This window comes from Drosophila serrata, unplaced genomic scaffold (genome assembly GCF_035046125.1).
Source record: "Drosophila serrata isolate PLE 108 unplaced genomic scaffold, ASM3504612v1 contig_204, whole genome shotgun sequence".
In the NCBI taxonomy this organism is placed as follows: Eukaryota; Metazoa; Arthropoda; class Insecta; order Diptera; family Drosophilidae; genus Drosophila; species Drosophila serrata.
Window position 1 is genome coordinate 479,408 of NW_028257102.1, and position 27,999 is coordinate 507,406.

General features: G+C 41.6%; 6 protein-coding genes across 9 annotated transcripts; 1 reads left to right on the forward strand and 5 right to left on the reverse strand.

Annotated features, from left to right (window-relative positions):
* Nucleotides 1-24,342, forward strand: Grd (gamma-aminobutyric acid type A receptor subunit Grd). Of its 4 annotated transcripts, none has more exons than XM_086829413.1 (6): nt 1,057-1,260; nt 16,499-17,569; nt 19,115-19,182; nt 19,507-19,810; nt 22,065-22,448; nt 22,509-24,342. In XM_086829413.1, the coding sequence occupies exons 2-6, from the start codon at nt 17,011-17,013 to the stop codon at nt 23,456-23,458; spliced, it is 2,265 nt and encodes a 754-aa protein (XP_086685539.1). In that variant the 5' UTR covers nt 1,057-1,260; nt 16,499-17,010; the 3' UTR covers nt 23,459-24,342. The 4 variants fall into 4 exon arrangements, with proteins under 4 accessions (XP_086685540.1, XP_086685539.1, XP_086685538.1 ...); XM_086829412.1 differs by lacking the exon at nt 1,057-1,260 and adding an exon at nt 10,168-10,292; XM_020946150.2 differs by lacking the exon at nt 1,057-1,260 and adding an exon at nt 10,183-10,397.
* Nucleotides 2,688-4,992, reverse strand: Ir75a (Ionotropic receptor 75a). The gene is made up of 7 exons (XM_020946272.2): nt 4,895-4,992; nt 4,655-4,839; nt 4,262-4,601; nt 4,063-4,210; nt 3,395-4,007; nt 3,052-3,332; nt 2,688-2,994 (listed from the first exon to the last, which is right to left on the reverse strand). The coding sequence occupies exons 1-7, from the start codon at nt 4,989-4,991 to the stop codon at nt 2,766-2,768; spliced, it is 1,893 nt and encodes a 630-aa protein (XP_020801931.2). The 5' UTR covers nt 4,992; the 3' UTR covers nt 2,688-2,765.
* Nucleotides 5,173-7,281, reverse strand: Ir75b (Ionotropic receptor 75b). The gene is made up of 6 exons (XM_020946153.2): nt 7,191-7,281; nt 6,970-7,133; nt 6,586-6,915; nt 6,391-6,527; nt 5,445-6,332; nt 5,173-5,383 (listed from the first exon to the last, which is right to left on the reverse strand). Exons 1-6 carry the CDS (start codon nt 7,279-7,281, stop codon nt 5,173-5,175), a joined length of 1,821 nt encoding a protein of 606 aa, XP_020801812.2.
* Nucleotides 7,549-9,716, reverse strand: Ir75c (Ionotropic receptor 75c). Its single transcript, XM_020946152.2, has 6 exons — nt 9,623-9,716; nt 9,388-9,566; nt 8,993-9,331; nt 8,791-8,927; nt 8,130-8,736; nt 7,549-8,074 (listed from the first exon to the last, which is right to left on the reverse strand). The coding sequence occupies exons 1-6, from the start codon at nt 9,714-9,716 to the stop codon at nt 7,559-7,561; spliced, it is 1,872 nt and encodes a 623-aa protein (XP_020801811.2). The 3' UTR covers nt 7,549-7,558.
* Nucleotides 24,108-26,243, reverse strand: LOC110178957 (phosphoglycolate phosphatase). Its single transcript, XM_020946260.2, has 4 exons — nt 25,965-26,243; nt 24,649-25,336; nt 24,358-24,563; nt 24,108-24,291 (listed from the first exon to the last, which is right to left on the reverse strand). The coding sequence occupies exons 1-3, from the start codon at nt 26,059-26,061 to the stop codon at nt 24,401-24,403; spliced, it is 948 nt and encodes a 315-aa protein (XP_020801919.2). The 5' UTR covers nt 26,062-26,243; the 3' UTR covers nt 24,108-24,291; nt 24,358-24,400.
* LOC110178956 (phosphoglycolate phosphatase) lies at nt 26,243-27,999 on the reverse strand. Its single transcript, XM_020946258.2, has 2 exons — nt 27,594-27,999; nt 26,243-27,268 (listed from the first exon to the last, which is right to left on the reverse strand). Exons 1-2 carry the CDS (start codon nt 27,727-27,729, stop codon nt 26,418-26,420), a joined length of 987 nt encoding a protein of 328 aa, XP_020801917.2. The 5' UTR covers nt 27,730-27,999; the 3' UTR covers nt 26,243-26,417.

Here is a 27,999-nt window from a genome sequence, read left to right on the forward strand (position 1 = left end):
GGACTTGTCCGTCTATACACGGGTACTAAGGAATTCAGATTACAGCCGGACGGCCAGCAATCGACATTATCATTATCGTTGAAGGGGGTTGACAGATTAAATTACAGATAAGATGCTCCACAGCATTGGGCCATATAAATCTTAAGATATCAGGCCAGGCAAAAGGCAATCAACGACGAACATAAAGTTAGCTATCTTTTCACGCCATGCCGTTAAATCTAATTATTGGACTAGCCGAGAGTTTTTGTCAATAATACAATTCATTTGCCTTTCCTGCTGTTTCCTTTGGGCTTCTACATTTTTAAACCCGTTGAAATCAAATCCATTTCGCGCTCATTTAGCACGTACAGAAACCGCCAAAACCAATTTCAAACCGCAGCCGCAAAGCAGGGAACGCTTTTCCCCCAACTATGCCCTGCAGCATGGCGTGGTATAAAGTATAGAGTATATAAAAAATAAAACAATAAAAAACATGTTGTTGACAAATTGCAAAAAAATAAAGCAGGGTTAGAGAGAGTGCCTTGTTCAATGTTGTAAATAATTCACAATTGCCTGTCAATTTCGAGTAGCTAAGGAAAAGTTATATCCTTTAAGGGGAAAACCATGGCCCAGGCGTTGGGCCTGTTGACAGCCCGATTGAGCTGACAAATCGTTAAGGCAATTTATTATAGTAATAGGTTTTCGGTTTGATAAATATTTGTGTCAGTTACACAGCCCTTTAAGACTTAAAATGTTGATTAACTTAAACAGCATAATTAGGGTGCAAAAACACACACACACATTTTATGCAGTTCCCTGTAAACAACATTTACTCCAGCGCCCTCTCTCCCTCTTTCCCACACTCCCTCTCTCTCGATCACTCAGTGTGTAGCTCCAGTGGTAGAGCTGAGGCAGCCTCCCGCTCTAGCGATACTCTTTCTCACTCACTCTCTCGCTCCCACTCGCTGCCACTCGCTCTGCTCTGCTCTGCTCTGCCCTGCTCTGCTCTGCTCTGCTCAGCTCTGCTCTGCTCTGCTCGGCGAGTATAAATAGAGGCACCAAAGGCCCGCCGGCTTCAGTCTGTCCTAGGGGTACCTAGCGATAACATCGATTGTGATAGTGAAAGTGATAGTGATTGCCTTAGAAACCAAAAATATCATCTGAGCAATGGATAACCAGGAAGAAGCTGACGTGGATGATACAATGCGAAGCCTAATTGGAGTCACCAGGAAAGTAACTCTACACTGGATGAATTTAATCGATGACGTGTCCTCTACTCGGGTAAGTCTTTACCATGACTATAATATCTTGTATATATTTGCTATTGGATGGATCAGGCCTGGATATATAATCAGTTGTGCTAGCTATGCATTTATTTTTCAATTCATTTTTATATTGGCATAGATTCCATTACTTTATTTTAATTCAAAGTGATTCAGCAATTTGTATTAATAATATTTACAACTTATAATCTAAGTTAACAGAATAACTTAGTTAATCAACAGACCCTTAATGTTCCTACATATTTATTATAATCTTGAAAGATATTATAATTTTAAGCAGAAGCTTCTAACACAATGAAAGAATCATTTCCGTCATATACATATATATATTCTTGATCAGAATGAACAGCTGAGTCGATCTAGCCATGTCTAGTGGAAAAATAAATTTGTGCATTTCTTTCGAAATTTGAAAATTACATCGTTAAAATTGTTAAAATTGTTAAAATTTGACAAAAAAATGTAATATTTTAATTTAAAAAAAAACAGTATGAAGATTTGTTATTGCTATACAAATTAGCACAGAACAGCTTTCCGAATTGAAATAAATGCATTTTTGGCTTAGTTATGCAATTTAAAAAACTATAATTTAGCAAAAAAATTTGAATATAAAAACATTTATTTATTGTCCCTAGAATAAATACATTTGACATTTTCTTAAAGGCAATTTTTAAAATATTTAAGCACAATACGCTAGTATTTTAATATACAAACAAAAACAGTAAACCATTCCACATAAATTAAATACATACTCCTTAGTTATGATGGGTTTGGCATTTTCGAAGTTAGTTTTCTTGCTGACATATTAAAGTTAATCTGGGAAAACTATACTTATTTTCTATTAAGACCTTTGGCTATTTCTCGTATTTCTCAACCTTTGGTGATTTTGTCATCAATATCCCTTCAAATATCTGTCGCCAAGGGCAGAAACCATTAAAACAACATAAATCACAGAGAAGCGCAGAATGATTGAGTCATAAGAAAAACTATGGAGGAAAATGCGGAAGGGAAAACCCCTGAACATTTATCTATTTCTAATAGGCCTGCTAGGCTTTAGTTATCAAACATTCACACGAGACCAGAACACAAAAGTTCCCAGTTCGAATGTCGACATTAAAATGCAAATAAAATGGACTGAGGAGAGTGAATAAAATCATTGCCAAAAGTGAAAATGGAGAATAAAAAGTAACCGCCAAACACGAAAAGTTTTTAATGCAAATACGAAAATCGCATGAAAACATGGCAACCAGCCATATCCTTGCCCCTATATCCTCCATCCTGTAGCCATCCCTTCGCTTAACGAGGCGTGTTGCAATTTTCGGGCGGGAAAAGCGGATGAATGGTAAAACGTGAGAGCTGGAAAACAGGAAGCGGGGAAAAGCGTTGGCCCCTGCATAATTTCGCGATGCGAAAAGTTAACGCAAAGTGTTTTTATTTTCTCTTGCAAATATGTATATATATATATATTTATATAGTTGTGTTGCAGCTTAAAGGGATTTTAAAGCGCTATGTGCTATAGGTAGGCAGGGGTTGGGTGAGAAATCGCTTCCAGGCCAGCTCGATTAAGAGTATGAGCACCACCAGGATGTAGGCACAGATCAGCATGAGGAGGAGCGGTGCCACATATTCCATGCCAACGGTTATCACAAAGTTCTGGGCCACGCAATGGAGCTTCATGTGCACCCAGTAGCTTCGCTGCTTCCGATAGACACCAGTTTCCAAAACTCTGAGGAAGCTGAAATGGGAGATTAATAAGGGAGACTATCAGAGATTCTGAAATACTTTAGGTTACCGAAGTCTGAAGAGCTCCTTGTAGGTGGAGTTGCGATGCAAGTGCGTGTAGAACAGCTGCTCGGGTCGGAATAAAACCTCATTTAAATCGCATATCTGCTGGGCTGTAAAATATCGCTCCACATAGGCATAGCCAGATGAGGTCTCAAAGACATAGACATAACCAGGATTGTCCCTCACCCGGAGAACACCTTCCTCAGCGGGCAGCCAAAGCTGTGGGTTCTTAGCCTGTGGCTCAATTTTGCGTTTTATAAACAAATGGATTTCGGGTAGCCTGGAATACTGAAATAACAATTTAAATTCTTAAAAGTTTGCAAGATTAAGGCATAAAGAATTAAACCCACATTAAGGTAGCTTTTGGTAAAAGGCAACGGCTCCAAGCCCACAGTCAATGGACTCTCCGCCAGTTGCTGCATTGTCTTGATCTTTGATTTGACAGGAGAACTGAGCAGGGAGGAAACCACCACCGAAGTGTAATAGTTGTACATAATAAAGCTAATCAGGAACAGGGCAAAATAAATCAACCTGCCACCCGTAGAGCGTGGTATCAACACTGAACTTTGGATGCAGGCTGCTCCGAAGCTGATCAGGAATGTACTAAGCAACGAGGGCAGGTAATCCAATCGCCAGCGACGTCGCATCCGCCGGCACTCCATGTAGAATGTGATCCACAAAAGGAAACCAATCAACGAAAGAACTCCACCAAAAAGATACCAAACCAAGGGACTGAATGGCTGCAGGAAAACATCTCCACGGAGGCCAGCATTGTGGGGAGTACGGAAAATGCAGACCGATCGAAAGAAGCCTGTTTCAATAATGGCTGAGAGATACTTGAGCCTGCCCTCGGTGGCCAAGGAAGGCGTGGCCGTGATGTCCGCCGTTTGATCCACCAATGCGCCAATTGAACCTCCCACAATATCCGACTTGCTCCAACTATCAGAGAATATGAACCGCATTCTGGAAAGAACATAAACTTAAATTGGGGTTTCATTTTACCGATTAATCAACAGACTTGCAGTGAAGTAAATCTCTTAGGATTAGGGTCAGGTGAAAACCGAATCTGGCCAGGGAATCAATGTGGGTTTCATTCTCCTGGCTTAAGAAGTCTATGAGTTGATCTTCCGACCAGGTAAGAGGTCGCTGTGTGACCACCGTAGCCACTAGGAGAGAAGGCACATTAAAATATAAGTTAAATATTTATGAACTCTTACCCCTCAGAACCACATCTGTGAGCTGTTCCCTATTACCATACTTTGAACGCATTTGCAGGGTACTAAGATATCTAGTCTTTAAGCATTCCTTAAGGCCACAGGTGCTCTCATAGGACCCTGTCATGTTCAGCTGGCCTCCTATAATCTTGCCATTATTGTACACATCGTAAATATTATACAAAACCGTGGTATTGTCCGTCTGATCGTATTCTTGAACATAACTGACATCTGCATCAATGGATATATTAAAGGGTGAAAAGAAATTATAGAAATCCTGAGAAGACTGGTTGCCGTGCAAGAGCCAATGATAGTGTTGGTTATACAGTTGCCTTAGACTAGCCTATGGAAACATTAACTTGAATATATTTCTTTACATATTACTGTAAATTAAACCTCCTCTAGCAATGCCTCAGCCTGATCGCACTTTAGATCCACATAAATAGCTAAAGTTGGCTGCAGGTGTTCTAGGTAACTAAGCTCGAGATGTGACCAATCTTGGACTCCTTCCATTTGAACATATTGATGATAGACAAGGTTGGGATGAATGGGGTTGACAAACTGCAAAGCAAACTGGAGACCTGAAAGAAAAGTTTATTTAAAAGTATTAGAAATCGTAACATCTGCCTTGCCCACTTTCATCCATTGGCCAACAGTGAAAGATGACAATGAATCCGACTCGTGACTGCAGGAGATTGTCCAGCACAAAGTTGGCCAACTGCATCAGCTGCATTGTTGACTTTGGCGCTTTAACTTTTGAATGAGGGATTCCCCTTTTTATAGTGCCATAAAGTCCCCTTCCAGGACCACTTTAGCTGTCAACATTTTGCGTTGTTTTGTTTGTTTTAAATTGCCTCAAATCGCTGGACAATTTGCCAATAGCCTTTGGAAGAGGGGTCTGGTTTACTCTTACCTTAGGGGATGGCCGTGTGCCGGTGCCAGATGACCTCCAGTACCAGCACGCCCACACAGAAAATCATAGCACCTAGCAACAGGATGAACAGGGGAGCGGCATACTCCAGACCCACAGCTACCGTGTGATTGTGCTGGTAGCAATGCAACTTGGTTCTCATCCAATAGCGTTCGTGCTTGATATGTACACCGGTCTCCATCATGCGTAGGTCACTAAAGGGGATATATAATAAGGATATATAAAGGTAGAAATATATAAATCAACTCTACTCACTTTAACTTAAATAACTCTGCATATGGCGAACCCTTCACCGCCACCGTGTGGGTCTGAGTGTGCGTGGCATCGCGCAAAGAAATCTCATTGAGCTCGCAGATTTGGTGGGGCAAAAAGTACTTCCTTACAAACTCATAGCCAGTAGCCACACCGGTTATATATACAAACCCTACATAATCCCTAACAGCTTGCACTCCAACCTCGGTGGACAACCAAATCTGATCCGGTGAGCGTTTGCTTCCAGCCACCTTTTTTAAATACAAACTACGAACACTCTTTTCCTCGGAGGTCTCTATAAAGACGCGGGTGTAAACATTTGGTTCGATTCCAACCTCCAGGCTGCTGTCCGCCAACTGCTGCACTGTCCGGATGTTGGATCTCACCGGCTGTCCCAGCAGCTTGGACACCACAATCGAGGTGTAGTAGTTGTACATGAGAAAGGAGGTCACCATCAAGGCAAAGAAACCCATTCTTCCGCCTGTCGACCTGGGAGTAAGCCAGGCTCCCTGAATGCAACCAGCCCCGAAGGATAACAGGCAACTGGTCAATAGCGAAGGCTTCCATTTCTGACGGCGCTCCACCATAAAGGTGATCCAGAGCAGGCAACCAGCTAGCATGAGTAATAGGGCAAATGTTAGCCAGACTCCTCCGCTGAAGGGCTGCAGGAACTCGGTGGCACTTAGGCCAGCGGACACGGATCGGGGGTTACGAAAGATGCAGATTTCCCGGAACACGGTGAACTTGGTGAGTGGCTGCAGAAAGATGCCCCTATCAAGGGAATAAATAAAAGGGGCTACTGATATATCCGCCAGGCCGTTAATAAGGTCGCCAATCATGCCGCCGGTAACATTCCCATCTGTCCAGCGATCTCTTATGGTGTACTTAAATCTACGGAATATATAGCTTTTAAGAAATCGATTCTTTTGCCTTATAAAACCCCCTTTACTTGCAGTCCAACATTTCCCTTAGGGGTTGACGTGATTGGTAACCAAAACGGGCATAGGTATCCAAGTGAATTTGATCCTGGGACTCCAGAAAAGCAAATATATCCTTTTTAGAGGAGTTCAAAGGCAGAGCATTGATCTAAAAAGGGGGAAAAGTTTAGTGACTTCTGACGGATTAGTTGGTAAGGTTTTATTACCACACCAGTGGCTCTCATAGTCAGTCCAGTAAATGACTTTCTGTGCTGCAGAGGACTCCTGGTATATAAATCACTGAGATATCTCTCGACACGACATTCTTGCTTATTACAGGAAATTTCTCGATCTGCGGTTACATTCAACTCTCCTCCTAGCTGTAGTCCCTTGTTGTAGAGATCATAGAGTATAAAGTTCCCATTGGAAAGATTATTTGTTGAATAAGTAAGGTCAGCATCAATATAGAGTTGAGTCTTTTTGAAGCGAGAAAAATTTAAAGATCGATCGTAGACAAGCCAATGATAATGATGGCTAAAAAGACGCCTTGCACTAGCCTAAACAAATTAAATTTGATTAAATTTAGTATTAAAAACCTTTAACTTTCTTACCTCATTCAAAACAACTTCACTATCATTGCAATTGAGGTCCAAAAAAACGCCCAACTTAAGTATTTGATTATTAAGTAAGTTAGTTGGTAGAAAGTCTGGGTTTAATTGTTCAAACTGGATAAAAGCATTTCTATTTTGTGTCATCTGTGCCAGGTGCAAAAGTGCTGAAATAAGAAAATCCAAGAAAATATTTACAAATTACCTCAGATAACCCCACTCACAGTCCATAGACCAGCAGTGCAATATTAAGATATGACTTAATTTAGCCATTTGCAGAAAGTTATACAAAATTAGACTGTGCAGCTCTAGCATGGCTGATTCTCGGACAAATAACTTGATAATTAATGATACTGATTATGAGCAAACTTCAGCTTTTATAGGGTACACATAATGCCTCTATAAGACACATAATCAATATGGAAAGGATTTGAACTTGACTTGACAACTTAATGGCTTGACGACAGCAACCTGTCAACCCCCAATTTGAAATGATATGAAAATTATAACAATTGCTGAACAATTTAAGTTAATTTAGGAAAAAAAAGAAAGGGAAACTCACCTAAACTACATATTTTGATGTCTTCTTGAACTAATTCTGTGGAAAGACGCTGGCTAGCTTCTTTCTGCCATAACGCGCCCATGAGATTTCCAGCAGGAGTATCATCAGTGCCATTATGTAGGCCACCAAAAGGGACAAAAACAAGGGAGCTGCATACTCCATGCCCACCTGGATCACAAAGCTATTGGAAAAGGTATGCAACTTGGTCTTGCTAAAGAATCGACTCTGTTTCGAGGTGATGCCACTCTCCAGCATCCGCACTTGCAGTTGAGTGAGTATCTCCCGATAGGTGGAGTTCAGATGGATCATGCCATAGACAGCGGTCTCGGGTCTTAGGCTAATCTCATTCAGATCGGAAATCTCACGCGGCAGATAGTGCTTCTCCACAAAATGATACATGAAGGAGGCCTCCGAGGTATAAACAAATCCAGGCTGATCGCGCACTCTGATCACACCTTCCTCGGGAGAAAGCCAAACACTATTGGGATCCCGCTTGCTCAACACCTTCTGCTTGTACAGGCTACGAATATCCGATCGTGGCGAAGACTATATATTATATACATCAAATATCTTGGAGCTGAAGCAGATTTGATCAACTCACCACTAGATAAGTCTTGGTAAATGGTACCGTATCGAATCCCACATCCAGAGAGCTGTCAGCCAGCTGCTGGATGGTCCGGATATTGGATCGCACAGGCGATCCAAGCAGCATGGCCACCACAATCGAGGTGTAGTAGTTGTACATGAGGAACGAGGTTAACATCACGGCAATAAAGGCCAATCTTCCACCCGATGACTTGGGCATCAAATAAGAACCCTGAATGCAGGCAGCTCCAAAGCTGATCAGACAACTGGTGAGCAGCGAGGGCATGAACTCCAGACACCGTCGCATCCACTGCCTCTCCAGTCGGAAGATCAACCACAGCAGGATTCCAGCAAAGAGCAGCAATCCAGCAAAAGCAAACCAAACGGTGGGTGTAAAGGGTTCCAGAAACACAGCCGCCTTAATCCCAGCATTGTGTGGTGTCCGGAACATGCACACAGCCCGAAAGGGAGCCTGTTCCGTCATGGGATGCACGTAATGAAGGCGATTCCAAGATGGAACAAAAGGAGAAGTAGAGAGCTCTGCGGATTCATTGACCAGCAGGCCAATGGCGCCACCGAAAGCATCCTGAACGCTCCAGGTACCACACCAAATGTAGTCCAACCTGGAAGATTTCTTTGAATATGATATTATTATTCCCTATTTTGTTACGACTTACTTGAAACCCAGCACTTCTTGAGTATGCAGAATGAGGTGATAGCCAATTCGAGAAATGGAGTCCATATGGGAGTCCCTTTCGCTATTGAGAAACTCTAGGAGAACGTCCTCGCTTGAGTTAATGGGTAGCACAGAAACCTGTACAGAAAAAGCATAATTTTAGCTATTAATTAATTTACTAAATATTCTTTTGATTAACCCACCAAGGCAGCCAATCGAAAAGTGATGCTGGACAAGTCTAGACGCTGCTGCAGGCGGGTTCCTTCATGCAGATTGCTTAGGTATTCCTTCACCTGACAGTGACTACTGTTACACTGAAGACTCTGGTCAATGGTTATGTTTAGCTGTCCACCCAAGTGGCTGCCTTTGTTGTATACATCATAAAGGATAAATAGATCCTCATCCTGCTGCCTGACATAGGTCACATCAGCATTCAAACTAAGATTAGCAGCCCCAAAGAGTTGTCTTAATTTGGTAAAGTTACCAGCCTGATCATAGAGCAGCCAATGGAGATTATTATTATACAGACGGGCACGACTAGACTGTGAATATTTGAACTATAATTATTATTTAATAACTATATTTAACAGAGTCCAACCTGATTTGTAATAATCTCAGCTTTCTCACAGTTCAAGTCCAAAAACACAGCCAATTTGACCAAGTCACTGTCCAAATACTCCTTGTGTATATTGGCCAAATGCTCATGGCCTTGTTGCAGGTCAATATATTGCGAATAAATGTCATTTCCACTCAGCATCTCAGCCAGAGGAAGAGCTTCTAAATATTTAAATAATAAGAGCCCTCAGGGAACTCTCGAAAAGTTCTTTGCTCACCTTCCAAGGGCCAGCAATGAAATACCATCACACTCTTCCAATTGAGCTGAAGCAGATTGAAGACAATCAGTCTATACAAAGCCAAATCCATCATTCTGAGCACTTTCTTACCTTTTGGCCAAAAGTCTGAACCTTTTATAGCCCCCAAAAAATAACAAAGGCAATTAAGTTATTAGAACCAAATTTGGGGACAGCCATCAAGTTGCCAATTTGGATTGACAGAGGCAGTCAAATTTTTGGGCCAACAGGCAAACTGACATCTTTACTTATAAGCCAAAAAAAAAAGGGAAAAGGAAAAGGCATTTGGCCCAATGAGCAACAGGTGGTTTGGCCAGACGCCTGCGCAGGACTTGGTGGCGTAAACAAAAGTGCAAGTTGGATTTATGAATGAAAGCCAGACGAAGATGGGTGGGCGCCATCTCCTCCTCCTAGTGCTCCTCCATCTCCTTCACGACCTCCTCCTACAACCCCTTTGGGTGGTGTTAATGGATTCCTGAGCCGGGGTGGGCACGTCGCTGGCTTTAGTGATTTTGCGCCTTTTGCATGTCCTCTGCGTGGCCGCCCAGTTCAATCTTCTGGCCCGGGCTCAATATCGTTTCGGCGCAGTCTGCGTTGCGCGCTTGGCGCGTTTTGACGTATCTCCGAATCTCCTCCGGCTGTGTCTCTCTGGGTTCGCGTTTCATTTCAGTTTCAATTCGATTCGGTTTGGTTTTCGCCTTGATTGGTCTCCCATAGTTTATTTATCTTCGCCTAGAGATTTCAGTGTGTATTTTGGGTACGATTAGAGAGTGCAACCCATGGCCGAAGGCTGAAATAACACACAGCTGAATTTTAAGTATTTCGGAAAGAGGGTTGGATTCTGTGCAAAGTGAACAAGAAAAATCTTAAAATAATCTTTGGAAATAAGGGATAAAGCCTTATTAATTAACAATTTTAAAACCTTAAGCTGCTATAAAAAAATATTATGGATGCTTCCTAACAGATAATATGAAAGCTGTAAGCCACAAAATTTAAATACTTTAATTGATTACAAAGGGTTAAGCAACAAATAAAAGTAAAGTCCTTTAAAGTTACAATATAATAAAATTTTAAATATAATAAAAGATAATTAATATGACATGGCGTATGCAAAAATAACATAATTAACATTTAAAGACAATCTAAACATAAACGATTAATTGAATCAAATATAACAGTTGAACAATGTTAAAATTTCGTGCCTAATATATTCATAAAAATTTTAGTTTTAATAACTAATGTAAATGCTAATAAAAAACGATTTTCTCCCTCAATAAAATACAAACGGTATCTCTTCGATTCCCAACTAATCAAACAACATTATATAATTATTATGCAATTCCCCGCAAAGCCAACGAGGCGTATACGTAATTGTCAACATCTGGGCTTCAGCTGTTTGAAGTCCCATAAAACTTTGATTCGCGGCAAAACACAAGTCGGTTGATTTTTTCTAACCAACTCAAATGACCGGGCCCTAATTGAACTGTCAACCCGTAATTGCCTAACCCCGCTATCCCTCTGCCCCCCCTCATTTTGCGCCAATTAAACTGTCCAAATCAACTTAATTAGCGAGGTTTGATAATGCATGCACGATTTTCAAATAAAATATTTAAAAACTGATATCAGTAATTAGACACCATTAATCAGTACATTAAAGGGAATACTTAATTGAAATAATGTAATTTGTAATTATAAAGAGTAAATAAAATACAAACCAAAAGAAGATAGGAAGCTAAGTTCGGGAAGCCGAGATTTATATACTCTTGCAATTTGCAATTATTTCAGGGACTGTAGTTGAAGTCAAAAAAGCATTTATTTCTCCATATTTTATTGTTAATTGATTAGGATTTAAATTGGGAATTGGATTGTGTATGACTTGTGGCAATTACTTTCTTTTTTTTTGATAATTAAAATATTATAATTTTTAAAATCGAATTTGAAAAAATTTCGAAAATTTATTTTATGACCAAGCATGGCTAGATCTTTAAAGCTGTCAATGCTGATCAAGAATATATATGATTTATAGCGTCGGAAGTGACTCATTAAAAACAATTTAAAACAATAATAACCCCCTGCAAGGGTATAATAAACACATATTAAAAATCAATTGAAATGCGGTCAGAAGCTCTGCTAAAAATGTACAAAAAACCACAAATATGACATTTTCGATGGCAACAAATACTGCGACATAATCGACACATCTGAAATACCATATTGGATGACGCAGATTGTCTACAATTGAGTGCAAATAAAGTGCAATTATCGCTGATTTAAACGGGCATTAGAGAATCATAAATTTTCCATGAGGCAGCAGGCGAGGGCACAAAATTTACACAAATGCCCGCAAAATAATCCACCAGAGGATTCTGGTCAACCCACACAGAGCAGCAGAAGGAAGAATTCGAGCTATTAACAAAAACTATTTACTCCAAAGGGAATCGATTTGGGAGGAGCTGATGGGGAAAAATACAAAATAGAAATACAATTGCGGTATAAATTCGAGTAAATTAATTTTAGTTCAGAAAATGAAACAAGTTTATGGGTTTTGGATTTGTTTTAAAATAGGTTTTACATTTATGTAAATATGTTAAAAGTTTAAATACGTTTGGAACTTAAGTAATATCTTAATGGAAGTCCAAGATATATTTAACTGAAGCTAAAAAAATATTCTTTTGAATTCATATAGAAGTATATCTTTGTAGGAGATATTAATTTCCTGGAAGATTATAAATTTCAGCAGCTTTAATTTAGAACTAATATTATTAATTGTTTCCATTCTTATTTATCTTTATTTTAACTTCTCCTGTACATAATTTCACTGTCTCTTAATTATGGTTTAGTTTTATATTGCAAAGACAACTTAAATCCCCTTAGACATCTTTTTTCTTTTATTTCACCTTCCAAAAGATTTGTATCTTTAGCATCTTTTCTATCTTTTTTTTTGAGGTTTGAAGAAGACTTACATTTTTTTCGTTGAAGCCGTCACAAAACATCTCTCAAATAGAAAAAATGCAAAGCAGCAGTTGGGGTATCGCACTCTTGAGATTTACATTGTAAAGTATCCGGCCGGGCACCCTCCTCTATTTTCCTGGATGTATAGCATAAGGATACAGGCTCACACAAAAAACTGCATTTAAATTAATTGAATTTTGTAGATTTTTTTTTTGCAGTCGAGGCCTTCTCTCTACTATGTACACTTGGGCGTCCTTCCTTCGCTTCTATTGCTCTTATTGAATTGGTTTGGGGATTTGTTGGTTGACCCACAAGTCAAGATTGTGGCGTGTCTGGTGAGGCAGTGCCACAAGCACCACCACCACCAGCACCACCACCACCCGGAGCTGACTTAAGCGTCGTCCGAATGCGTTTTGTGTGTCATTATATCAAAAAGGAGAGCGGTGTGGACTTGGCTTTTCCATTCTACATTTCCCATTTCCCCAGTTTTTTTTTGTCGTATTTTTTTCTATATCTTCTCTCGTTACTGGTCTGACTCGGCTGCATTTGTGTTCATTAAATTTGCAAGTAAGTTGAAATGTTTTTGTTTACTTGCCCAACTGCAAAGTCTGGGGGCTTGGACAAATGGAATGTTTGAAAATTATACATGAGTCTTTGGTTCCCAGTAGTGGGTCAAACATGATGGCTTTTAATGACAAACATACGGGGAATTTGCATCATCAGTTTTATTTGAATCTATTTCAATACGAGCTTAGAATTTTTACAAAGTCAGCGAACTAAAGAATCATTTAATAGTTCAGAAAATAATGTTATTATGTAGCTAGCTATAGATATATATTGTTCTGTGATCATTTTACAATTCTTCATTCAATTTACTATATGCACTCTCTGTTTTTAATTCCATTAACAGTCTTACTGCCACTTCCTTATTCAAACTCCAATAAATTTAGTTTGTGTTTGGTCATCGAAGGTCCTGCAATAAGTTTGAAAATTCCACATTAGCTTTTGTGCCCTCGAAATCTGGGTATCTGTGAACAAGGGAACCCACTTAGCGGAGACAAGTGCAAACATTTGTGCATTATAATGCCTCGACCCCAGCGATTCAGCTGCATTTCACGCTTCCCTAATCCTCGCCAGAGCTGCTCCTCCGTTCGGTAAACATTTCCGCAAAACGTGAATCAGTCCACGAGGGTCGAGGGGGGGGTGGGCTGTAAAATCCGGACACGGGATCGTGAATTCCGGAGACTGGGAGCTGGGCACGTGCCGGTCGCTGTCGCTCAACTGTGAAATAATTAGAACAATTGCATTGGCCCGGGGCCATAAAGTTCACCGAAACCAAAAGGAAGGGGCCCCCAGAACCAGCTTAACTGACCACAGAGTAAATTTTTTTGACTTGCTTTTAATTAAATTGCGGCTTTAATGCTACTTAGCTTAACTAGAAAACTTGCGGAAAGCCACCGGCCCTGACAATCCCATTTCACACGCAAAAGATGTCACTTCTTGGCTCTCTAAAAAATTGAACTAAAATATATTATGTATGAGTATATATTCCATGAGCAGATGGCATAAAGTAGTGCCTTTCTAGTCACATTTAAACCACCTGCTGCTGGCGCTTCTGAAGATGCACAAAATATATAGTGACGACCCCATCATACTCAGATGCATGGATATAGGCAGCAGCTGCCTGGGACATCAACAAAGGAAAGGAAACTCTTTGATTTTATTAAAAGATACAGCTGCCTTAGGGTATACCCTTTACTTGTATTTTTAAGTAATTTATTTTGTAGTTTTCCACTGCCTGTCAATATCTAAATTGAAGACAGATTGTCGTCCGAAAAAGTAGCTTCCTTGAAAAAGTTGCAACTTCAGTTAACAATTTTTAAAGAGTTTTCTATTCGTCCTTTAATTTAATTTCTTTAATTAATAGTCTCAAAACTTCTAACTCCAAGCTCAAAGTAAATATTTTCTCCTTCTCCTCAAATCTTAATCATTCACAAAAAGTTGCCTAATTCAACCATGATACTTTCCATACCCTTCTGGGAAAGCCTCCTAACAATGCATTTCCTTCAAAAAGCAAAAAAAACCACACAAATATTCGCTGGCTGGCGAAGGATATGAAATAAGGGTAGTGGAAGCCGAGAAGAGGACCGTCAGCAGCCTTCAAAAATTGAGTGCAATTTCGACGTTGATGAGAAAATGCGTTGAACGTGCTCAAGTTGTTCTCTGCCAGAGAACCAAGAAGCATCCTGTGTGTGTGTGGGAGCAGAAAATGGGTATTCCCTGCATTTAATTTTAACCCGTTCGCACCAGCCAAGAAAAGGCGAAGCCAGAAATTATAAGCCAAAAGCAATGGCAAATTTTTGGAAGCTCTCTGACAGCAATTTGTTCCCAAAACTGAAGAGTGTAATTAACAGCCAAGTATATGGCTCTGATTTCTCTGGACAAAAATGTATATAACTCCTGCCTTTGGAGGATTATGTTACCAAGATAATTAGCCAGGATGTAGAGCAGACAGCACCAAAAGAAAACACTTGATAGGCTGATGAAAGCAATCCCCAAAAAAAAGAATGAAAAGGGAAACCACTAACCTTGTAGCGTTCTTAAATTCCGAAATATATAAAGCCAGCTTTTAGCAGCCTTGCTGTGTGACAAATCAACTAAAAATAATGCGAATTTCCTTTGTGCCAGACCAAAATCCGAATCGAAATCAAAAGGAAAATTCAAGCCAGGCCATAATTAGCCAACACAAGCGTCTAATCAAGTGGCAAGTAGCATTGACGTCGAGGCTGCACGAAGATGCACCAAGATGCACCAAGATGAGGCTGCCCCGATATCAGACGGCCGACTTGAAGGCAAGGCAACATGCAAGTGGCCAAGGGGACCACTCCAAAGTATTGGAAATAGTTATCGCAACCTGATGCGGATGTGCTGATGAGGAGATGCATAGATGCCTTTGTGTCGGTTGTTGTTGTCGGTTGTCCGGATGTCGGCATTGGCCATGCATAAAATTAGGTTAGTGGGTGAGACATAATTAAGTTATGGGGTCGCATTATATTTTCCCCTATTTTTTTTATTTTTTGCATAATTAAATGAGATGTTGTCTTGCAGCCTTGGTGATGTGCCTTCATAGTCAGCATTATTCACACAGCGCCTTTGACTTTTCCGGTTGATTTTTCATTAACGAATCGACCGACTGACGAGCTGGTTAGAGGAGCAGCGGCATCGGATTCCGGATTCCGATTCCCTGGCATATTTTGCGCTTAATAACTTGCCATCAATTAAAACCCGAAGAGTTCAGTCAAGATTAATATTTAATTTTTTTTTGGCTACAGTGAAAATATGAGGCCTTCGTAATTTTATATATTTTTTTTCTTCCTGCTAGTGGGTCTCATTAATCTTCGAGTTTTCCCCAGTGCGCAATTTTTAACACTCGAAATTACGCATACGCCGTGTGGTCGCAATTGAAGTGTGTTGTAAGAAAGGGAAAGCAAGGAACTTTCAAAAAGGATACGTAAGACGGTTCCCTAAGCTAATTAATTATCTTAGCGAATTCCTGAAAAATAAATTATTAATACAATATTACGCATACGCCGTGTTGTCAGAAAGGAAACCATATTACCATTTATAAACCAATTATTAAAACTACTAACACTACATTACGCATAACTAAATAACTATACAATTTTAAGAATTGCAAATATAATTATACAATCTCCTTGACTTTGAACTTTAAATATTACGCATACGCCGTGTTGAACATAATAACATATAAAAAGAATAACTATAATGTGCAAAGTGCTACTAAACTTCTAGATTAAAAATGTATTTCCTAATACTACAAAATTTCTATACTTGATCAAAAACCCTTAACATATATTTCAACAATTTAACAACTAATTATTAAAGGTAAACAAAGAAATGATGAAACCATTGCCTCGGAATCCAAGCGATTATCTCAATAGTTTTAGCTGATAACTGATGCCGCTGGCTAATTGGCCAATCAAAAACTGCCAACTGCAAAGTCCAACAAGTTCGAGCAATTAAAAAAAACAAATTTAAGGAAACTCATCGCCTGGCCAAACAGCAAAAGCGACGACTACACAGGACTGGATGGGTCAGGACAGGACAAGACAAACGGAACTAATGCCAGTCTGAAAGGAATCTCAGAAATTAAGAAGAAGCCGCCGCCTCATGAAATTGCTCTCGAACCGAGTGCAACTTCCGGTGCATAAATGAGAATAAATACGAGCAAAGAGGCGAGTCAACACAGGACACACGCAGATACACTCAGGACCTCCTCGCTGTCAGCGGCAGGAGCTGGGGCTCAGGAATGGATGGAACTATGGAAGGAGCGAAGGAGAGGCCAGTTCGGACGACAAAATGTTGGACAAACGGATGTGTAGATTAGACCAGCAGCAATGGCTGAAGACTTGGCCATCGGACGACTAAACAATAGTTGCAGCCAGCGAAACAAACAACAAACAAAACCGAACAATATGTGCACAACAACAGAAACAACAGCAGTGGCATCCGGCTCCGGGTCCGTCTCCTTCTCCAGCTGTGGCCATGCATCAAGTGACCTCATCGGAGATGGGGCATCAAGTCCAAGTCCTGACTGCAGCAGGAGGAGCAGGAGGAGGAACAACTCCTGGCACCAAGGACAACGCTTAAACTTGCGCATATTTAAACTTTTGATTAGCTGCTGCGTTTTAATGCTTAGCATTTACACAAATGCCTGGCATTTGTCCATCAGCCCCGGCTCAGGATCCGGCTGGGTCATGGCCGGCAGTATCAAGGGACGCGGCGATGCCCATCGCCTGGATGAGATGGGCTCCATGTCGCACATATCCTCATCTTCAACTGCCACCGGACTGTCGTCAGCCTGGCTCACCCAGAGTAATAATCATGCAAATATATCCGAATTGTTGGATAATCTACTGCGTGGCTATGACAATAGCATAAGACCGGATTTTGGTGGTGAGTCGAGAATACTTTAGAAATGTTTATTAGATGAAAACAAGTTTGGAAATAAGTCGTGTTAGATATTATAAATATTTCGAGGGATATATGTACCCAAGTCTCTTACCTTTCCATCTTTTACCGATCAAAAACCGCCTAGCAAATCCTGTCTATGTCAAATCCCAAAATGTTGTTTACCCTTTTTTTTTGTGGGGGGCATACACGCGCCGTCGTCTTCCCGGCGTAATCAGCACAGATTCGCAGATTTTCCGCTCAACGGAAGCATTTAATGAAGCGGAAATCGCTGCCAGGCGACACATCACTGACAAAAACCAAAGCACCAGGCATCAAGGTGACAAGGACGAGTCACTAGGCCTCTTGATTATTGCCTCTCTCCATCGGTAAATAGTGAGTGTCGAAACCGACAAATATTTGTCCTGCATACAAACCAATTTTATTGCTTTTCCACTCAAGGGCCTACCATTTCAATTTGCTCCAAATGGAGTATAATTCGAGGTAATACGATTCCTTTCAATCTCGCAAATGGTCGAAGCAATAAAAATTTAAATATTTTCGAAATTTAAAGTGCCATCAGCTCGGTTCGAGGAGAAGCGAGAGAGGAGAAGGCTTAACGCGATTTTGGTTAACGCGGCGAAAATTGTGTGTCGCTCGATGGCTTAAGACCAAATTACATTGTTTTTTAACACTTCATTAAGAATGGGCCGCTCCGCTCTCTCTCTCTGTGTGTCCTCTGCCATTCCTCTTCATCCGGCTCCAGCTGGAGAGGATTCAAAGGATACGTGGCAATGCACATCCGCATCCTGCGAACGCGACGCATGTTTGCCTACTGAGCTCGTCGGCAGCAAAGTCATTAAAAACTGTTCGCATAGGCAAAATACAAAAAACAAAAACGAAAAAAAATAGAATTTCGAGGGCGCTTCGGGAATGGAGGCGAATCTAGGACCTGAAAAATTGCATATTAGTGCAGAAAAGCTAGATAAAAATGGGTGGCAGGAGGCTGGAAAGCTGGCAGCTACCGAAGGGGTTTGGGACTGTCTGCCAAGCGGCTTAAGTGTCATTGTTCACACAGAGGAGGAGCATTTAACATTTTCATTTAGGGACCGCGACTTGCATATGAATATTCATGGTTGAATAAAACCGATATATGGGTAGTAAGGTAGGTGGATTATATAGTTGGATTTTGTGTGGCCTTCGGTTCAAAAGAAAAGCCCATATTCCATAACTGAGCTAAGCTTAGTAGAGCAAAGGCTTTTGACAAGGTTTTGAGGTATTTTATTTAGGAATTTAAATTAAATTAGAATGAGATTTAAATTACTTAAGTGCCATACTGTCTTAGCAAGCTTTGAAACATATGATTTTGATACTTAAGGCATTGAATCTTAAAGAGTTTTTTGTACTGTAAAATAGACAAATAAATTCTTATTCATTTACAGTAATATATTGAAGAAACTACTGTTTATGAATATTTTTTAATATGTGAATAGTTTAATTTATCTAGGATAGTATTTAAAGAACTCTATAACCATATTTTCCATTTTCTAGGACCACCAGCTACTGTGGAAGTTGATATAATGGTCCGCAGCATGGGTCCCATATCAGAGGTAGATATGGTAAGTATATTAAATAACTATATTTCAGTTCTATAATAATAAATTAGTTTTAAATGGCATAATACAAATTTAAGTAATATAACATGCAATAATACAAATGATACGTATACGTAATATTTAATAACCCTTTAAAATATTACGTATACGTAACATATTATATATTTTTCTTTTATTATTTCCTGTGTCTCAGTCATGAAAGTGAGTTCAACAGGCAACCCTTTAGCATCTTGCCAGTTCAATTTGCAGGGTCATCACCTCCTCCTCCTCCACATCCTTCACCTGCCTGACTTCCTTGTATTTCCTTTTCTCCATCTCCATTTCCAGACCTACTCGATGGACTGTTATTTTCGGCAATCCTGGGTGGATAAACGTCTCGCATTCGAGGGTGCCCAGGACACGCTGGCATTGAGCGTCTCGATGCTGGCACGGATTTGGAAGCCGGATACGTATTTTTACAATGGCAAGCAGAGCTATTTACACACGATTACCACGCCAAATAAGTTTGTGCGGATCTATCAGAATGGACGCGTACTATACTCCAGTCGTCTGACAATTAAAGCCGGCTGCCCCATGAATCTCGCCGATTTTCCCATGGACATACAAAAGTGTCCCCTGAAGTTCGGTTCATGTGAGTATATCCGTTGATAACGGTGGCATTGACAGACAAGTGGGGCATATGGAACTCAGTGGGCTCAATGGTAATTATTATGCATAATTGCCGCTCATTGCGCTTTGATATGATTTGTTCTTCTCGGCAAAATGTCCACTTGTTCTGTCCAAGGACCACGACGAGACTGAGCTGGGGATTGCGCTAAAATGCCGTGACATTGGATGTGACTGTGGGGAGAAAGATGGGCTTTGAATTAAAGGAGGGGGAAATGAGAAATGGCACAAGAGCCGGATAGGTTGAAGTGGTTTCCATGCGTCCGAATGATGGATGCGGATTAGATGAAGTAATGGCTTAATGGCATTTCCTAATGCGGTTTGAAAGCCGTGAGAGAGTTAACAAGGAATGGTTGTTGAGGGGAACTAGAGGGGGATTTAGAGCTGCATTTTTTTTACAAATCCAACTCTGTTTATTAAATGCTAAAATGGAATTAAATGGACAAAATTCTAGTATATTATGTATGCTGCCATCAACTCTAATTACCATTTACCAAAAATACCCCAGAACCCTCCTCTCATCACACTTGTCCCCCTGCACATGACATTTCCATTATTTTCCGGCTACAACAATGACTAAATCTCCTGGCATTTGATGCATTTTCATCACATTTCCCCCCTATTCAAATGCTAAATAGAAAGTATTCAAAGAAATACATTCACACATATGTATGTTTGTTTGTCTGGCAAAAAGTGAACTACATTTACATTGTTAAATATTTGTTCAACAATTTTTTTTTCTGGGGGTGTAATAGGAATGGTGTTGCCTCCTGTCTCTCTGCCTTCCTGTTAAGACCTGGTGCTAACTGCCTTGGCAGCTTATCGCAAATGAACAAGCCTCCGCCCCAACCTGTGCTAGGAATGTATTATTACTTCCGATTTGTTGTGAATAATGCTGGCTGTATGCACTGAGGAATTCAATTACCCCTCGGCGTCTCCCCATCGTATATTGCCAGCCGCTTAATGTTGACAATTTCCCATTTGATGCGACGAGCGAACTGAACTCGCAAAATATTGCCAAAGTCAGCGATTGCCAAACAGACGTGGCGACGGCAGCGATGGAGAAAGGTGCCAGGATGGAGATGTGCGGATGGGAGATTTCTGGTGGTGGGTACACCTGCCTCACACATGGCGCAATGTTTGGCAATTTGTGCATTTTGGAGAAGCAGCCAGCAGCGAGCAACAACCAAATAAAATAACTGAACAACACACGTGAGGGAAGTGATTGAGGGGCGAAAAATAGTGGGTGGTGGTGGTGCTGCTGGTTAGTGAGATAGCTTTGGTAAATGATTGAATGAACAGACCTTGCGATGGGTAGCAACTCCTAGTCTAGGTAGGCGATATGAGAGTTAACTATAATCCCATAGGAGTAGTGACTATCAGATTTAGTTTAAAACCTTCTTTACTCTACTAACGTCTGGGTGATGGCTCTATAAAAACAAAGAGTATTCATTAACAAGAAGGTAGGGAAGGTACATAACATCATAAGCGCTTAATTTCTATACCATTTCAGAGAAAATATATCATAATATAATATAATAATATGTATACATATATCATTCGGAAAGCTTTCCTAGTTTCCTAGTTTTTATTAGGTTAATTGTTGATTCTCATTAATAATATATATGATTTATAGGGTCGGAAATAGGGCCTTCACTGCTTCTGACTAAAAAAGGTTGTTTATGGGGAAGACAACAAATTTGCCACCCTTGAGCAATAACTACGAACGCACGAATAGGTCGATTATATGCTGTATTTTATTTTCGGTTTCTCTCTGGTCGGAGCTGCAACTACCGATCGAATCATTGACTTCAATATATATACATAATCTTAAAATGTAGCTTAGCATAGATAAGGCGACAGAAGAAGAAGAGAGAGAGGAATAGATAAACAAAGAGAAGTAAAGAGCGCAGCAGGTGCAGCCATACACCCATGCGCGCACAATTAGGCGCTAGCGATCTGCTCCGAACAAAGGTAATATTGTTATTATTTATATAAAAAGCTATATAAATAAAACTAATAACATCTAGAGGTACCTCAGAAGTCTCAGTAATTTCTAAAACCAATTGAAATAAAAGTAGAAAAGTAAGCCCCAACTGCAGGGGTATCAGTTCCCATTCCCCAGGACACCCACTGAGTTCCGCATGCCACCCTCTTAATTGACAATATTGAGCAGAATAAACAAAAATCGAAACACAAAAACAATATAATCGAAACAGTTGGCTACACCACGTCCGATGTCATCTATCGCTGGAACAAAGAACGACCTGCCGTTGCCATAGCCGAGGACATGAAGTTGTCGCAATTCGATTTGGTTGATTGTCCTGCTGGCAATTTGACGGACATCGTGTACAAGGCGGCGGCACCGACACCACAGCGTCGACCGTATAACAACAAGGATCTGCCCTATGTTGGGGGTCGTCCGAGGCCCACCAGCAAAGTGCTGACCACGTTTGCCGGTCCGGCGGCCAAGAATCAGCATGTCCGTGGCACAGGACTAAAGCTGGATAAAGGTGCCTTCGGCACGGGACGGGATACGGCCGGTGGGGCAGTATCCACCACAAATCTGGCCGGCAGCATCACCCTGGAGACCAACCATCCATGTAAGTGGAGGAATTTTAAATATTTAAAGATGTAAATCATGAAATTATATCTCTTTCCAGCGGAATACTCCATGCTGATGGTTAACTTTCACCTGCAGCGTCACATGGGTAACTTTCTTATCCAGGTATACGGTCCCTGCTGCCTGCTGGTTGTCCTCAGTTGGGTCTCTTTCTGGTTGAACCGCGAGGCCACCGCGGACCGAGTTTCCCTTGGGATTACCACCGTGCTGACGATGACCTTCCTTGGCCTGGAGGCACGCACCGATCTGCCCAAGGTTTCGTATCCCACGGCCCTGGACTTCTTTGTGTTCCTCTCGTTTGCCTTCATCTTTGCCACAATCCTACAGTTTGCCGTGGTGCACTATTTTACCAAATACGGATCGGGAGAGTGCTACTTCATCATTGAGGAGCTAGAATCGGAGTCCGGGGAGTCAGAGACAGAGCAGCAATCAGACTTTCGGGATAGCACCGAGTCCAAGATCTACGAGGTCATTCCGCTGTCCATGTGTGCGATCAGCATGCCACCGCCTCACTCGGCCGGCAGCAGTCGCCTGGGCATGCTTACCTCCAGGAATCGGGCTCCTCGAAATCGTCGCCATGGTCTGTGGTCCCTGAAACTCCTGAGCTTCTTTGACTGGCGGCGGAGGAAAGGAAGACCGCCCCATGTGGGTTACTCATCGGACGAGGAGGAGGACAACGAGCAGACACAACTCAGAGCTCACGAGGTTCCAACCACATCCGCTGCAGCGGCGGCGGCGGCGGCAGCTGCAGCTGCTCAGTCCAGTCCACCTCATGTGGGCAGGCGAAGGATGTCCTATTATCGCCGCGAGGAGATGGAGGCCCGGCGAAAGGGGAAACGCACCCCGCAGTACAATTCCGTGTCGAAGATCGATCGTGCCTCACGAATCGTCTTCCCGCTGCTGTTCTTCCTGATCAATGTGTTCTACTGGTACGGCTACCTGTCGCGGAGCTCACGCATCCTGGCCAGCACGCCGGACGCGAGCACCTGATGTTACCTTTTAGCAATTTAGACAGAGTCCTCGAAGAAATCAGTAAGCGATCGCCGGCGGCGAACAGTCAACTAAGAGCTGGAGGAAAAGCTGGAAGATGTATAAGGATTGGGAAGGAACAAGCAGGATAAGGAGGTTTTTTACTGTTCAGATTCAGTTATGCTCTTTTTCTGATTTGCTACCAACACAACGACAACGCTTAATGGGATTTCTTTGCGCGCTAAATTGCTAAAGTACACAAAACAGATTCAAATCTAACATATCAGAGGACTTGCTATAATGGACACCTCTTGAGTATATATAGAGCATTAATTTCTCTATATAATGGGGGTGTCCTTTCTAATTTGTACAGTTAGCCAATAAGTTAAGTTGCTTTCTTGCGAGTTAATGTTAATTTTAATGCTTGCACATCGCTTAGTTGAGAAATATATTTAGTTTGCTGCAAAAGGAAACTGGGATCACGAACAAATAGGAAAAATTGTTAGGAAAATGCCGTCTTTGCTGATTAATAATTAGTCGATAAGAAGATACTTAAATAAGTCACACAAAGCCCACAAAAATATATTGTTAAATGTTCAGCAAATGTTATTGAAGGTCAACGATAACTTAAATCCATCCTGAGACCTTCAAATGGTTAGTGAAGAATCGCTTTTTATCGTGGATTTTATTTATTAATTTTATTATTAATTGTCTTTTATGCAATTGTTAATTTTGTATATACACATGAAAGGTTCAATCTAGTTTCGTTCTTGGATAGATATTCGATCCTTCGATTTGGCACCCAATCCAATATACAAAAAATATCCAGCAGAGAGTGTTACTTGCCAGCAGAACTAAAAAAAAAAAACAAAGAAATTCTAATAAAATAAAAGTCGTAAACAAAAGTAGATTTAACTTACTAGTTAATAGCTGCGGGGAATCCAGGCCTGATCCTGGCATATCTCACAAATATGACAGGAGGTCGCTTAATCGGGGAAGATACACATCTGGCTGGGGCAGCTTACCCTTCTCCCGCTGGACATCCGAGAGACTGCTATATCTCCCAGTGCCCACCAGGAGCGACAACATGCCACAATTACTAGCGAAGCCGACATCTATTTTCAGGCTGGAATAGAGGAGGAATCGGGAGGAGCACAGGGGAGGAAGAACTCATTACAAGTGCCATGAAAGGATGTCTTAATCCCGCTTACCAGTCACCAATCATAAGCGTGCGCTCCGTTCGCAATGCTCCGGACTTTGTCAGCGGCTCAAGGACCAAGGGATTTGGTTTGCCCATCTCCAGCGCATCTCGTTCCGCACAAGCCTCAATGCCGGCTACAAAGGCGCCGGTGCCAGGGATACAGAAGCCGGGATACTTGTGAACGACATCACGGTTGGTCACCAGGAAAGCAGAGCTGGGATTGCTGCAAAGGATGTGACAGGCACGAGCCATCTTGCAATAGCTAAAGTACTCATCCCATCCGACCACGACGGCGCCCACACTCTCGGCTGCCTTGGGGTTACCAAACTCGCGAGCCACAAAGTCCGGCCACTTGTCGCCCGGAGCAAGTTCCTCCGACTCACCGGCTCCGTAGCTGTCGATGCCATGCTGCCTTAATTCCCGTGCAATGGCCGCATTGCCCACCACATAAACCTTGTGTCGCTTGGCATCGAACTCTGGACTCTGGACAAGATAGTCGGCTATGGCGGTCGTGGGCGAAATGATATGTCGGTCGCTTGGCAGCTGGAAGCCAAGTCTTTGGGAACGCTCGAAGAGCTCCTGGCGTGTCTTTAGTCCATTGTTCGTAATGATATAGACCGCTTTGCCCTGGCGCTGCTGCAGGGCATTCAGGACATCCGGTGCCCCCTCAATGGGCGTGTCATCCTGCCAAATGGTGCCTGTGTTTGTGTGTTTCAAATGGATATTTGATTCGTTTAGCTTTTGTGTCAGTTCGAAATGTAACGACTTTTGGTAAATGCGGGAAAATCGGAATAGGGATTTGATGTATTATATTTTGAACATTTCTTTGACCTTCAAGTTAACTAAACTTCCTTTATTGACTGATATAGTATTTTATTTTTATTAGAATTTTGAAATCTATAATTTATTTTAAAACAAGGGTTATTAGTAGAGCTTTGGCTAAAAATATATCACCTTTGGTAGCTTTTTTAAATTGCAAGAATTTGCAAATTATAAAAACAAGAAAGGAATCAAATTTCGGGAAGCCAGTTGATATACTCTTGCAGTTTATAATTAAATTATATATAATATGTATATATAATTATTATTATTTCTTCTATATTTAGGATTTTTTAAATAATTAAAATGGAATATATTTTCGCAAATCTATAGTTAAACTTATCTTTTTTTTTTAATATTCAATTTAAATACGATCAAATTGAGCTTTATTTATTGTTGTAAGCAGTAACCAGCTTCGCAATAAGGCGACAACCCTGACCAAAGCTAAACATTTGTAAACACTTTGCCTTGCTCTCTTTCGCACCTATGGCGCTGCCCCCAACTCACCGTCGCCGTCGCAGAGAACCGTGTCGAAGCTTTGGAGCCACTCGCTCACCTGCTCCCCGGACAAATCGGACAAGTTGATTGCTTCTCCTCTGGACATTTCTGCTGCCGTAGACTGCTCCGCCAAATGTTTGCGGCTCGACTAAATCGGCGGAGCCGCGATTCCCCATCATGATGATTGGGGAAAACTGTTATCGCCCTCTCGCTCCCTCCCACATAAAGCTTGCTGGGGCAAAAAGCAGGGTAAATATTGCTTGGGGCATATCAATAAACTGATGCGGTTTGTGAACTGCTACAAAATGCTTGTGTATTTATTTAGATTTAAATATGTATATATTCTGCCGAATAAATTGTACTATAAATTTGTGTTAGATATTTAAAAATGGTTGATTCTGCGACCTGCATAAACATATGTAACTAACGTAAAGCCTCCTCTTACACGATCAATTAATTCATTTACTTTTCGCCCGTCAGATTCTTGACAATCGCAGGCAGCAGGTCCCCCAACTTGGGCAGGTACAGGTCAGGTATGAGCTTCTTGTCGTCCCCATTTTTGCTCAGCTTCCACTGCTGCACATCCTTCAGCTGATGGATACCGGAGCCGACTAGAAGGGTCTGGAAGCCGCAATTATAACCCAGCAGGATGTCCGTGTTGGCGCGGTCTCCAATCATTAAAGTCCTGGCGGGATTGATCTTCTTTTCGCTGATCAATGACTCGCAAATGGCCGGATTGGGCTTGCCAATCACCATCGGATCACGCTCAGCACACGTTTGGATGGCACGGACGAAGCTACCGCTGCCGGGCACTATCATATTAGGCATGGGGAAACGCTCATCCGTATTGGTGGCCAGGAACAGGCACTCAGGATCGTTCAGGTACGAGGCGGCCTTCATCATTTTGGGGAAACTGAAGTGCTCATCAAAGCCCACGACCACGGCACCGATGTCTGTTTCCAGCTTTAAATGCTTTGACATGAAGTCGGACAGCGATCCCTGCATGACCTCGGGTCCAATTTTGGTATGGGCAATACCAACGGCGTCCAGTTCCTGGGTAATACCTTCGCTTCCTATCACGAACACCCGCTTGTTAAAGTTACGACGCTTAAGATAGGCGGCCGTGGCATGGGCTGTAGATATGATGCCGCTCTCCTTGATGTGAAAGCCCAGATCGATACCTTTCTTTAGGAGCTCCGCCCGGGTCTTGGTTGAGTTGTTTGTGCAAAAGTAGATGGACTTGCCCATGGCCTTAAATTGGTTCATCACGTCCGCAGAGCCTTCCAGGGCCTGGCCATAGATCCAAAGGACGCCTGCGGAGAAGAGGATAGTGGTGTCAGTAGTAAATATTGACTTCTAATATATATATGTAAGAATGAATTACATGACGCACAAAAACGCATTTGTAGGGTATCCGAAGAGCGACGTCGCCGCTCTTATCACGCACTTCACTCTTTGACATTGAAATTGGCGAGGCAGCAAAAACAGCAACGCCTATAAGCCCTCTGTACGCTTGATGACGTATTGGCAGATGCTGATCCATAAATTGGTGAATACATAGCTTTATGTAACGCAACTTCCTGGGTAAATATCCTTTTACACACACGCCCCCTTTCCGCCTTCCCCCTCCCCACTTACCATCGCAGTCTGTTATAACAGAATCAAAGCTGTCTAGCCACTCGGTCACCTTGGCCGAGGACAATTCCAGGAGATTCGTGCACGTCTGCTTGTAGATGGTCATGGCTGCTTTCAGTGAACCAAACCGAGATATCATTAATTGCTGCGCAGTGTCGAGCTATCTTTTACACATCACTTTTAATTTATGAATTAAGGTTCTTCGATTGAGGAACTCCCTGAGAAATAAAGCAGCTGTTGGCGCGCCTGTTGCTGTTGCGCCAATCCGGTTTAGCTTGTTTCAGGCTAGATCTAGCATATTTAAAGAAAGGAAAAGCCTATGACATTTTTAGCTAGCTTATAGTCTTACAAATAGCTCATTTTAATATTCATCTATCATCTGTTCAAAAAACAATTGCTCAAGTTCTTC

Excerpts from the sequence above, each read along its gene's own strand:
- Ir75a (XM_020946272.2), bottom strand. The coding sequence starts at position 4,991 with ATGCAGCTGATGCAGTTGGCCAACTTTGTGCTGGACAATCTCCTGCAG. Across the intron at positions 4,840-4,894 it reads CTGTTGGCCAATGGATGAAA|GTCTCCAGTTTGCTTTGCAG; the intron begins GTGGGCAAGGCA and ends CTTTTCTTTCAG. Across the intron at positions 4,211-4,261 it reads CACAGATGTGGTTCTGAGGG|TGGCTACGGTGGTCACACAG; the intron begins GTAAGAGTTCAT and ends CTTCTCTCCTAG.
- LOC110178956 (XM_020946258.2), bottom strand. The coding sequence starts at position 27,729 with ATGATATCTCGGTTTGGTTCACTGAAAGCAGCCATGACCATCTACAAG. Across the intron at positions 27,269-27,593 it reads TGTTATAACAGACTGCGATG|GCGTCCTTTGGATCTATGGC; the intron begins GTAAGTGGGGAG and ends TCTTCTCCGCAG.
- Grd (XM_086829413.1), top strand. The coding sequence starts at position 17,011 with ATGGCTGAAGACTTGGCCATCGGACGACTAAACAATAGTTGCAGCCAG. Across the intron at positions 19,183-19,506 it reads CCATATCAGAGGTAGATATG|ACCTACTCGATGGACTGTTA; the intron begins GTAAGTATATTA and ends CTCCATTTCCAG. Across the intron at positions 22,449-22,508 it reads CCTGGAGACCAACCATCCAT|CGGAATACTCCATGCTGATG; the intron begins GTAAGTGGAGGA and ends ATCTCTTTCCAG.
- Ir75c (XM_020946152.2), bottom strand. The coding sequence starts at position 9,716 with ATGATGGATTTGGCTTTGTATAGACTGATTGTCTTCAATCTGCTTCAG. Across the intron at positions 9,567-9,622 it reads TCATTGCTGGCCCTTGGAAG|AAGCTCTTCCTCTGGCTGAG; the intron begins GTGAGCAAAGAA and ends TTAAATATTTAG. Across the intron at positions 8,928-8,992 it reads CTTTTCGATTGGCTGCCTTG|GTTTCTGTGCTACCCATTAA; the intron begins GTGGGTTAATCA and ends TTTTCTGTACAG.
- Ir75b (XM_020946153.2), bottom strand. The coding sequence starts at position 7,281 with ATGCTAGAGCTGCACAGTCTAATTTTGTATAACTTTCTGCAAATGGCT. Across the intron at positions 7,134-7,190 it reads GCACTGCTGGTCTATGGACT|CACTTTTGCACCTGGCACAG; the intron begins GTGAGTGGGGTT and ends TTCTTATTTCAG. Across the intron at positions 6,528-6,585 it reads CTATGAGAGCCACTGGTGTG|ATCAATGCTCTGCCTTTGAA; the intron begins GTAATAAAACCT and ends CCCCCTTTTTAG.
- LOC110178957 (XM_020946260.2), bottom strand. The coding sequence starts at position 26,061 with ATGTCCAGAGGAGAAGCAATCAACTTGTCCGATTTGTCCGGGGAGCAG. Across the intron at positions 25,337-25,964 it reads GGTTCTCTGCGACGGCGACG|GCACCATTTGGCAGGATGAC; the intron begins GTGAGTTGGGGG and ends ACACAAACACAG. Across the intron at positions 24,564-24,648 it reads ACGCTTATGATTGGTGACTG|CCTGAAAATAGATGTCGGCT; the intron begins GTAAGCGGGATT and ends CCTCTATTCCAG.